Source organism: Frieseomelitta varia, unplaced genomic scaffold (assembly GCF_011392965.1).
Source record: "Frieseomelitta varia isolate USP_RPSP 00005682 unplaced genomic scaffold, Fvar_1.2 scaffold_184, whole genome shotgun sequence".
Classification (NCBI taxonomy): Eukaryota; Metazoa; Arthropoda; class Insecta; order Hymenoptera; family Apidae; genus Frieseomelitta; species Frieseomelitta varia.
In genome coordinates this window covers 255,621-267,455 of record NW_025109572.1, presented here as the reverse complement: position 1 = coordinate 267,455, position 11,835 = coordinate 255,621, and the positions used below count along the sequence as shown (strand labels likewise).

Genomic DNA, 11,835 nt, shown 5'->3' with positions numbered 1-11,835 from the left:
AAAAAAAAAAAAAAAAAAAAAAAAAAAAGAAAGAGGCGAAACGAACACGGCCGGAAGAAAATTGCCTCTTCGCTAATCAAATTTAGGGTACTTTATATTTCAAGAGGATCGTCATTCCCCGCAGTGTCCGCGATGAATTTTTTAGGGATCCCGAGGCCCTTTTTGGACTTGAACGTCGCTCAATAACGGCGAGGGGAAAAACGAGACTACCTCTCTCTCCTCACGTTGAATTGAAAACTCTTGTCGTTCAATACCTTTTAATTCTTCGCCCCGTAACACCGACGAGATTACAATTAAAACGCAATTTTCACGCAATTTTCGCTGAATTCTTCGCGCGTTTCGTTTCGTTTAATTCTTGAAATTTAACTATATTGCATTCCGGCCTTGTCAGCTGCGACTATCCTTGAAAGGGAACGCTGCTTTTCTTTGGTTCAGCAGATTTTAATCTGAATTTCCGCCAGACCTATCAAGCGTTTCGCAAACCGTGGCATTTTACAAGTAAACAGACGGGAATTTTCCTATCCGAGCGATAAAAGTTTGATTTAGTTTAAGTTTCTGTTTCGTTCAAGGCTCGTTAAGGAAACACTGGATCAAATGTCTCTGGCTTGGAGAGAAGATTCAAGCGATCGAAATTTTTGTTTAAGAAAGTGTATAAATATGGCGACTCTGTGTACCGATGATTTTAACCTCTTAACCGGATATAGGGAAATATTTCATCGTGTCACGTAATTTTCGTGCGAATTTTTATGCATTTAAATATTTAATATAGAAAAATACACGAAATATCCGATATATAAAGCTCGCTGTGAGGTCCAAGGAGATTTTTAAAATAAACTTCTGTAATCGTGTTTTCAAATGTGTCGTAAGTTTCTACGAATGTTCTATTTCCTAAGAAATAATCTTCGAATCGAAAGAAATTTGCACGAGCATCTGTGGTCCAGCGATCATTCGCTAACCATTAATTACAGCACGAGTGTGACAACATATTTCATCGTGAGGGTGCACGCACTGTGAACGTGACGATGTATCTTGTCAGCCACAGCGAGTAAGGCAATTTCAATCTGAAAAATATTCCCCTTGGTTAAGAGGACAGTCGTACGTCGGTCTCCGGGGAGTTTGAGGAATTCTGAGGAAAAGAAAAAAAAAAAGAAAAAAAGAAAAGACAAGAGAGTAGGAGAACGGGAGGAATGAGATCGATAAGACGAACCTGATGAATTCCACCGTACGCAGGAACAGTTCTTTCGTGTCGAGGAGCTCGGAATCGTCCCACGGCACGTTTTCATTGATGTGAGCCTCCGCCAGATCGCAGTTGCTCTGGATATTCGCAATTTCCAGTTCGAGATTCTCTTTGAGCTGAATCAAGCCTCTGAGCTCGGTGCTCAGGTATCGATCGACCTCGTTACGCAGATGTTCCGTACGGTCTTTCAAAGCCTTGCTTAGCCTCCGATAAATCTCGTCCACCTCTTCCGCCACCGAGGCGCAGTTTGTTTGCAGTCCCAACGTGTTTTTCTCCACCAGAGCGAGCGCGTCCTGCAACCTGTGCAACCCCCTTCGTATCTGCAAACAGGATTTTTTTTCTTTTCTTCGAATCTCTTTTTTTTTCTTTTTCTCGATCGATCGATCAATCGATCGATTGATCCCCTTTACAGTGGAACACGCGTTTAGGTTGGAAAGGTTTCAATGTTTAGAGGGACAATTGCGGCACCAACTGGGACAGGTTACGATGTTATACATTTAGGATAGGTATTATTCATTTGGAATATTGCACGTTTCGAATGGATATTTAGAATAATTGTGTTTGAGGCTGGAATATTCTACATTTGTAAATTTGAATGTTTGTACCTCTGTGCCTATCCGTGTGTTGTTTGACTTGGTTTGTTACCAAGATTCTATTACTCTCTTATTGATTCCATTCTATTCTATCCTGATTGTTTCTATTCCGAGGATATTTACAGGGAAGTTGGCTAAAATCCGAAACTGTATTTGTCAAGTCTCACACCGAATGTTCACAACGTTTGTGAGATTTCAAATTAGACAACGACCCTCGAGGACTCAATAAATTTTGCTTAATTCCACGCGTGTGTCTCGATACTTCTAAACGACGGCGTGTGTTCGCCGTAATATTACACGTTTCCCATGGATATTTAGAATAATTATGTTTGAGGCTGGAATATTCTGCATTTGGTGTGGCATTGTAAATTTGAATATTTGTCTACCTCTGTGCCTATCCGTTTGTTGTTTGACTTGGTTTGTTACCAAGATTCTATTACTCTCTTATTGATTCCATTCTATTCTATCCGGATTGTTTCTATTCCGAGGATATTTACAGGGAAGTTGGCTAAAATCCGAAACTGTATTTGTGAAGTCTCACACCGAATGTTCACAACGTTTGTGAGATTTCAAATTAGATAGCGACCCTCGATGATTCAATGAATTTTGCTTAATTCCACGCGTGTGTCCCGATACTTCTAAACGACGGCGTGTGCTCGCCGTAATATTACACGTTTCCCATGGATATTTAGAATAATTATGTTTGAGGCTGGAATATTCTGCATTTAGTGTGGCATTGTAAATTTGAATATTTGTCTACCTCTGTGCCTATCCGTGTGTTGTTTGACTTGGTTTGTTACCAAGATTCTATTACTCTCTTATTGATTCCATTCTATTCTATCCTGATTGTTGCTATTCCGAAGATATTTACAGGGAAGTTGGCTAAAATCCGAAACTGTATTTGTGAAGTCTCACACCGAATGTTCACAACGTTTGTGAGATTTCAAATTAGATAGCGACCCTCGATGATTCAATGAATTTTGCTTAATTCCACGCGTGTGTTCCGATACTTCTAAACGACGGCGTGTGCTCGCCGTAATATTACACGTTTCCCATGGATATTTGGAATAATTATGTTTGAGGCTGGAATATTCTGCATTTGGCGTGGCATTGTAAATTTGAATATTTGTCTACCTCTGTGCCTATCCGTGTGTTGTTTGACTTGGTTTGTTACCAAGATTCTATTACTCTCTTATTGATTCCATTCTATTCTATCCGGATTGTTTCTATTCCGAGGATATTTACAGGGAAGTTGGCTAAAATCCGAAACTGTATTTGTGAAGTCTCACACCGAATGTTCACAACGTTTGTGAGATTTCAAATTAGATAGCGACCCTCGATGATTCAATGAATTTTGCTTAATTCCACGCGTGTGTCCCGATACTTCTAAACGACGGCGTGTGCTCGCCACACGACGAATTACATCATTGTTTCGCGAAACAATGGCTGTTCTGATGAACAACGCCGAAAATCCTTCCTGGATTTCTCGTCATCGGACAACGGGACTCTGGCATTGCGGTTCCACGGTAATTATGCCGGTCGGGCTTGAAATCTTAAATAGACCCGGAAATATCGAAATCGAGTTGCGTATATCATGCGAGTCGATTCGACCGCGACGAATATCGCGAATTCAGGTCAACATAACCGCGTACGTGCAGCCCGTGCGCTATGCATGTATGCGCAATCCAAAAATAGCTAGTCGGTATATTTGCCCGCTCCTAATGTATTCAAAACAAACTCGCGATGCGAGTTCCGCGTCTGAGGAAAACGCGAGATCGAGCGCGATTTCCGAAGTGAAGGGGTGAGAAGGGGCTCTCGCCAGACAGAGGGCTACTCTTTAAATCACAAGAAATACACAATTTTCATGCTCAAATACATAATACGTCAAACAGGTTCTCTCAAATGTACTCTGAATATCTAAATCTGTATCAAAAATGTGGAATATCTCGTCACGCCGACATAAGTTATCCAGCAAAAATTGCAAATTTGCAAGTTCTAATTATATCCGTTTCGTGTTATCAATCTACAAAGCCTATGGCTCGGCAATTCGATAATTTTGCTAACGTTGTTGGCCGAGGGCGCAGGTGTTCTAACATCTATGTACGAGCGTGGCAAACGTTTTGTTTCGCGATTGTTCGTTTGACGTTCGGCTCGTGTAACCTAAATAGTCCTCAGCTTCCAACATGTAACCGTGTAATTCTCCCTCATCGAAGTTCTCATTACGAAAATCCTGCGAGACATGCCACCCAGCGCAATTGCCGTATTTTCAAACAGCCCTCGAGTATCGATCAACACCATTCCTCGACTCTTGAAAGCATTTAATTAAAAATGGAGTGAGCATCGAATCTACCTGGAATCTAGTTATTATGTTACGTTCCGTAGAGAGATGAATATAACTCTTCTTTAATGCCTCCTCTCTCTCTCTTTCTTTTTTGTTTTCTGCAGAAATTACCCGCCGAATTTCGTGGCTGATTTCCTGACACTGCACAATGAATATCGAGCTATTCACCGCTCCCCGCCATTAAAAATCGACGACAAGGTATACAAGGGTATCCTCTTATTTCCCCGGGTGTTCGTTTGCTCCACGAGGGTTTCGTGAAATATTGAACGGGGCCATTATTCGACGGATAGCCTCTGTACATGTTTATCAACGCGGCAATATGACGATCCGATCCGTAGTAAATTTCAACGACGTTGAAATCTAAGACGATGGAACAGGATTCAGGGCAACGTGGACTCTGCGTTAACGAGTGGAAAAATTCGTTTTCTAGTTGAACCAGCTGGCGCAGGAATGGGCGGACGAATTAGCGAGGATGGCCATTCTTCAGTATAGATCGGATCCCGAGTATGGCGAAAATATCTACCGCAGTTTCTGGAGGGACGTTCCTTACAGAATTAAGCCGCAGGATCCGTTGGAATATTGGTTTGTATTTGAACAATTTTCGTCCCCGAATTTACGTATAGTTTTCTTAAACGACGAGACGTTTTGTCGAAAGTTAAGCAAGTCTGTAGAATTAACTTTGATATTTGTAGTAATCGTTTGTCTCGTAATCACAATTCACGCTAAAAATGGATTTTAGAATTTAACTCTTTTTAATTTGGTTAGAGGACAATCATAAAAATTCTATTCGTCCTGAATTTGTGCTGAATTTTTCAATATCAGCCTGTATTTGTTGCACCAAATTATAAATGTGTGTGATTGGTTCTCAGGTACGGAGAGGGCAACTACTTCAAGTACGGGGACGAGGCGAAAGATTTGGATGCTGTGCGCCACTTTACTCAGCTAATTTGGAAGAAAACCGAATCGATAGGTCTCGGATTGGCGAACGATGACAGCGGCAAATTCTACCTCGTTTGCATTTATCATCCTCCAGGCAACGTCGCCGGCGAATTCGTGGAAAACGTGTTACCACCCACTCAGGTACGCCGCCAACTTTCCTACTCTATACGCCATAATTGTCACTATTTCACGCACACCTAGGTGCTCTCTAACTTGCAAATTTTCGTCGTATCTCGTTTCGTGGATTTTAGCGTTTTAGAATAATGGGAATAATGGGAAGGGAATTGCCGCGGTGTTAGTCGGACAGAAAAGACACAGAAAAACACTTGAAACGCAAATCGAACTGTCGGTTAAAATGTTGGCTGGTCTTTTTTAATCTCAAGTGCAGCTAGCTACTCTATTTCTTTCATCGTGGAAATAAATATCGAACGAAACGAATAAACGGAAGGGATGTGAGGATGTTGGAAAGAAAAGGGAGGGAAAACAGGAAGAGAGGGGAAGAAAAAGAAAGATTGGAGGAGAAGTGGAAATGACGAAGAGAAATATCGCGAACAAGAGAGATAAGGAATGATAGGAAGAAAAGAAACGCAAGGGACGACGAGGAATACAAGGGAGGTCAAGACAAAGGAGCGAAGGATGCAAGGGAACGAAAATAAAAGGCAAGAGCGGGATAAGATAAAACTTCTACGAACAAAGAACGAATCGATAACAAATCTACTTTATACGATGCTTCATTTTGACGGGTTTGGATTCCCATTAATCCCCGGGAGCTTTTTAATCGTCAGGCGGGTGGAATCAGGAAATTAGTAGAAATCGAGGGGCGAAGCTAAGGGGTCGGACACCGTCCGGCCGTGAAATCATTTCTCTCGTCTTGGCGAATCGATACGGATTTTCTACGTCGGATTTCTCTTTCCTTCTCCCTCATTCATTCGAGTAGAGAGAAGGAGAGACTTGCTCGTCGATTCTCCTGGCCAAAAATAGATGTTCACAGAGAGAACGTCGGGCAAGCGTCGGTCCTTTTTATTGCCGCTAGCTACTCGGGAGGATCTCAGCGCGAACGTAAGGCTGTCACGGTTTACCTGGGAATTGATGCGCGTGATCTCACGCCTGAGGATGTCCATGTGAGCGTCCTTGCACTCGGGGCAGCACTTCTTCTCGCAGTGGACGCACAGGGAGCAGTAGCTCTTCTCCGAGCAGACGCCGCAGCGTTCCATCGTCTGACCGCTGGTCGGGTCCGGTAGCTCCCCGGTGATTTCGATGTGCAATTCCAGGAATCGTTGCAGGGTCACGTTGGTCGGGAAGGCCTGCACACCCTGGCGATAACGCGGCAATGCTTGCGTTAGAGTTAGTACCACCACGCGATGGTATTTCTTGATTTCTTTAGCAAGAAAGAAATGTGACCCAAGTTGTGGAGAAAATTTTACTCGCGCGTGCGACTCTTGTTTAAAATGAAGTTCATTTATTTACATACACGCATCCAAGCTTTAGTCTTAGAGGAATTAATACATAGAACGGTGTGAATTATTTGAGCTTTTCAAAATGTATCGAGTTACCGAAGATCGACCGGACACTTTTTTTTGAAAGTCTCGCGAGTCTCCTTCGAAACAAAACGAAAGAAACTTATTATTGTTGGAACAGCAGGGTGACTTCCAGCCCCGTACACGCTTTCGTCTTTCCGAAACTGAATTTCTGATTTAGTTTCTTCCAGAAAATTCAACTGAGTTCCTTCGCGCGTTTCGTCCTTCTTTCTTCTACTTCCCCCCCCCCCCCCATCCCCGCTTTATCCGCTCTCGCGTACGCCCACGTCGCTTTTAATTAAGAATAATCGAGTTACGTTTGACGTCGATGTTCCACGCTTCCACGATAGGACAGAAACTAAGACAAATGGTCTCGGCGAGAGGTGTCAGTACGAAACTTTATCCAATTTCACGATGGGTACACTGTCTCGCGGTGGATTCGTTGAATAAAGATGAGGCCACGCGTTATACACACAGCCGGAAGGGGAGAGCTAACGGGCGCAGGCACGGTGTATTTTAATTCTACGTGTGTACATCTGCATCTCGCAGACAGTTCCGCTTCGCCAGTTCGGCTTTCTTTTCTCTCTCGCTTTACGAACGATGACGTCAAGCAGCTCTTTTCGCGTCGGCCAAACGAATTCTAATTCCCGAACTCGATCCAACTCTACCTCTTGCCCCCTGTTTTAAAAGCAAAAGGGAGAACTGCGACGCGATATTCTTTTAATTGGTTTGAAACCGTGGCGGATGGAAGAATACGGGTCACGGGATTGTTCCGAATTCTGTATGACTGAAGGAATTATACAGCCTGTTCATAAAGTCTCTTTGCAATTTCAAAAATTTATTACAAAGGCAAATGAAAAGACAGATAAGTGGAAATTATTGCAAAATGAGACGTATATATTTAAGTTCTTTTTCTGTCTCAATACACCTCTATATGGGCACCATTAGACAAACATTTGATCCATTCACCTCTGGACTGTCTCGCTAAAATTCCCTAGTCACGTGGGGGTTTTCTGATCCCCAGATTCTCACATAGTGTGTCGAACAAAGGTACAGGACATCACTAATCTAAAGCAGAGGATCACTCGCCATTGATGAAGCCATGCTACCGCGAACATGGCAAGAAATATAGAGGTGTATTAAATAGAGCAACAAAAAAAAGAAAACTTAAACATATACGTCTCATTTTGTAATAATTTCCAATTATCTGTCTTCTCATTTCCCTTTGTGATAAATTTTTGAAAGAGATTTTATGGACACCCTGTATATCAAGGTAACGCGAACACGGAGAGTTTCTGTGAATTTTCGAAGAAAAATCAATTCACGTACGGATGATATTAAATAAATCCGTCTGTTAGCTATCTACCGACCCTAGTCAGAGGGTCGATCGACTCACCTGGTAGGGTATACGATGCTCCGCTCGACATTCTGGACATTTCACTTGCCGACGCACGTAGTCAACCAGACCGTCCATGCACGGTTCCATGCAGAAGCTGTGCTGGCATGGCAATAACTTGGGGTTCCTGTATCGGTCCAGGCATATCGCGCACGTTAGCAGTTGCTCGAACTGCTCCATGCCTGCAAAACACAAGGAAACACTCGTTATTTCTTCTCTTCCTCTTGGTCCAATTCTTTTTATTCTCCGACTTGTTCGCTGACGCGGAAAATCCGAGCGAAACTTCTTCCCGTAGCTTGGTAATACGTTCAGAGGGATATACCAGGATATTGTCTCTTTCATTTCATCATTTTGTATTCTCGTTCAGAAGATTTTTGCATTCTCGCGACGATAGATCATGGAATTAAATTTAAACGCACGTGAAAGTGCATCAGAACGCGTTAAATATAGGAAGCAGCCAACGCACGAATCTGCGTCGAATAAAGAAGATGTTGTTATATTAAAAGAAAGTGATTCTCGTCAATCCGCGTCACAGGTTTAACCAGCTTCCCGTAAAACATCCGCGAACCTTACGCCACTGCCTGAAATACGAAGTGATCCTCGTCATAGTTAATAAATAGTTCGAACGTATAACAATCCCGTTGCAATTTAAGATCTCTGTCGCGCCAAGTCGTTATTCATCAGTGTCGTCAATGTTCGCCGAGAGACGAGTTGTATGTTCGACGAGTTTGATTTCCCTTTCGCTGTTCGACTATCTTACTTTCTTCGCGTTCTTCCTGTCTTTCGTCTTTTTCAACTTTGTCCCGTGTTTCATTGTTCGATTCCGCGCGAAACTGAGACAATGTCAAGTTCTTTCGCGAGGAGTCGTTGCTCTTCTATTTCGAGACTCGCCGTGTCATCGAGACACGTCGGAGTTGTTGCCCGAGGAATGGACAAACTCGCAGAGTGTGCCCTGCGAACTTTGCAAATTAGCCTGAACGACGGCGATTAGACTTTGAGAGGCTTGGCAACTACTGAGTCTCTCGTATTCTCCGTTCGTCGTTTCAAGGATCGATCTACGGAGCGATTTTTCGAAAGTAGTCGCTGAATTTTAGAGAAAGTGTATTATACTTTGTTGGACGTTTGTAGGAGGAAAGTTTGAATCGTCGCAGCGAGTTTCGAACATTTTCCTTCGAACGCGGATGCAACGTGATCGTGGCCCGGGCCAAGAGAAATAACTGGTCTGGCTCGCGGATTTTTCAATAACGTCTATTAATACTCTGTTTCCCATTCCCATTCGTGACACTCGCCCGTCGAACGTTATTAATAATGTCCCCCATCACCTTCGTTTTCATCGACGCTAGAACCAGCAGAGTGGTCGAAATTTTATAAATTCGTAACGGTGTATTATTTTTTTAGCGATTTCGAGTGATTTTTAATAAAATGCATCGTGATTTTTCCCTGTTTCTTGCGTTTTAATTTTTCTGTCCTGAATTTTACATTTTGACAGTTCTAGTGTTAAAATTGCGCCAAAGTCGTTGTCACTTTGTACTTTTTACATTTGCTTCTCTTTAATCGTGTAAATTCACTTATCCCTTTGTGTCCGGTATTATAAATTGCCAATGTTTGTGTAAGCAATTTAAATATTAAAGAATAATATTCTTATATATATAATAACTTTATATAATAAAAAATAAACTTTATATTAAAAAAATATATTTATATATAAAATTATATATATAATAATAACTTTAGAATAATATTCTAAACTGTAAAAAAACACTCGAAAGATAGATGTTTGCCTAGATTTTGCATTCTCTCAGTTTGTATGAGAATTTTCACAATGTCGAGGATTGCTCCTTGGGTTGTATTTTAATTATTTTGTATTTTTTACATTTGCTTCCCTTTAATCATCTTTCAACGCGCCATGTAAATACATTTATCCGTTTGTGCGGTATTATAAATTGCCAATGTTTGTGCAAGCAATTTAAATATTAAAGAATAATATTCTTATATATATATAATAACTTTATATAATAAAAAATATACTTTATATTAAAAAAATATATTTATATGTAAAATTATATATATAATAATAACTTTAGAATAATATTCTAAAATGTAAAAAACACTCGAAAGACAGTTTAGCCTAGATGTCGCATTCTCTCGCTTTCACAAATTTCTTTTCACTTTCCAAATGTCGAGGATTGCTCCTCGGGTTTCCCAAAACTTTCTTGGAACAGCATCCAAATTGTATTTTATCGGCTCGTGGCGTGACGTAGCACCGGCCACGAGTTTATACACGGCTACTATCGTAAGCGATGGATTTTCTGGCTCGTCTCTCTGACGATCGAGACTCTGCCCGAACAACATCGACGAGAAACCCGCGCGCGGGCGGGTTAAATTTAAAATCCGGCACTACGCGTGTAGAAACGCGGCAAAGTAATTGGGAGCGAGGGGGATTATTTGAAAGCGGAGTCGGGCAGCCAAATTCACTCCGGGTCGGGGCTTTCGCAACGTTCGTTCGTTGCACGTAGAAGAATCGAGAGAGAGACGTCGGAAGGCCGTGTGCCAAGGGCCAATCAGCCCTCACCGGAGAAGTCACCGCGGTGGAAACGAGCGGGGCCACATTAGAAAGCATTGTTACTCTTAGACGAACCACTTGTTGCTCTTAAAGCGAATTCTAGGGTGCAACAGGCGGCTAGGTGCTATTGTATTAGCAACTTTCTCGATAGCCAGGAGCAAGTAAAATGTTAATCCTGACACTTAACCGGCAGCTTCGCGACTTAACCCGGCTTCTCCTGTTTCGACTTCCTTGTGTTCTCTTGCAAGACTGCGAGTTTGTTAGAAATTTTCTTCTTTTCGTTAGGAGCGGCTAATTTGGAAGAATTCGAAAGTTCAAAGGCAAAGAGAGCGAGTTTCAGATGAGAGTAGAAATTTTCAGATTTTTTTAGGAATCTCGAGGAGAAAGAAATTTCTAACTTTAGGGAAAATGGTCAAGAGAAACGAAACTCGATGAGACACGTCCTATACCACGAGTAGCACGCGGGGAGTTAAGTAGATCCGTCATCTATAGTCAGACCTGTTCGACCAAGTTCCGTCTGATTCCACTGTATTGTGGAACTACGTTCGCTTCCTCGGTTGCATGAAATTAGCGCCGTGATCCAAAGTGTGAACGATATTTTTGGCACTTTTGTGTTTGTTTCGGGAGGCAACAAAGCGCAAGGACCGAGGCTGCTCTTGCTCACGAGAAAATTCGGTGAAAAACAGCGACGAGAGCACGAATTCTGAGAAACGAGAAGGACAAAGAATGAATGGATTTGCGCGTGTGCATCTCTCCTCGGTGATGAAAGACTTCGCGCTGACAAACGCGAGAATTTTCGCGACGAGATTGCAGCGTTATCCTTCGGGAGGTTTCACTTTTTACAGCGGATATCACGCGTAAAATCCGAGATCTTTGCTTCTCTCTCTCTCTCTCTCTCTCTCTCTCTCTTTGGTGACGCGTTCGAAACGACGTGCAGATGCACGTGGCGCGTTATTATTATATTTTTCGCGCCAAGCGATCGGAATGGCGATCGTCGGCTGATTCAGCCTTTTCCTTTGTCTGCCTCGAAATTGCAAGCTGGGCGCCGTTTCAAGAAACCTGACGATCCAAATGCTCGTTTACTTGGATCTTTGGAACTTGGTTTACTTGGCGGGCAGCGCGCGAAACGTGATATTTACCCAGGCAACAAATAATAAATTTATTACTTCTCAATAATTTCTACCCAGTGATGTTGTATCGACGAGTTCAAAAGAAAAAGAAAGCGACGAATTATTGTATACGGTTTCGG

General features: G+C 42.3%; 2 protein-coding genes across 13 annotated transcripts in view; one reads left to right on the top strand and one right to left on the bottom strand.

Annotated features, from left to right (window-relative positions):
• Positions 1-11,835, top strand: part of LOC122538980 (troponin T, skeletal muscle-like) — a 66,133-nt gene that overhangs the window by 1,050 nt on the left and 53,248 nt on the right. The window contains exons 2-3 of the mRNA XM_043673536.1: positions 4,602-4,753; positions 5,041-5,251. Of these exons, the coding sequence (XP_043529471.1) occupies positions 4,644-4,753; positions 5,041-5,251 (321 nt within the window). The 5' untranslated portion in view covers positions 4,602-4,643. The remainder of the gene's footprint in view (positions 1-4,601; positions 4,754-5,040; positions 5,252-11,835) is intronic.
• The window catches only part of LOC122538978 (RING finger protein nhl-1), a 64,844-nt gene that overhangs the window by 23,344 nt on the left and 29,665 nt on the right, over positions 1-11,835 (bottom strand). For 11 of the 12 annotated variants that reach the window (XM_043673525.1, XM_043673526.1, XM_043673527.1 and 8 more), the window contains 3 exons: positions 8,024-8,205; positions 6,190-6,423; positions 1,208-1,557 (listed from right to left, as the gene is read on the bottom strand). In XM_043673525.1, the coding sequence (XP_043529460.1) occupies positions 1,208-1,557; positions 6,190-6,423; positions 8,024-8,203 (764 nt within the window). In that variant the 5' untranslated portion in view covers positions 8,204-8,205. Of the gene's footprint in view, positions 1-1,207; positions 1,558-6,189; positions 6,424-8,023; positions 8,226-11,835 lie in introns of those variants that run through there. The other variant, XM_043673531.1, reaches the window with a different exon arrangement.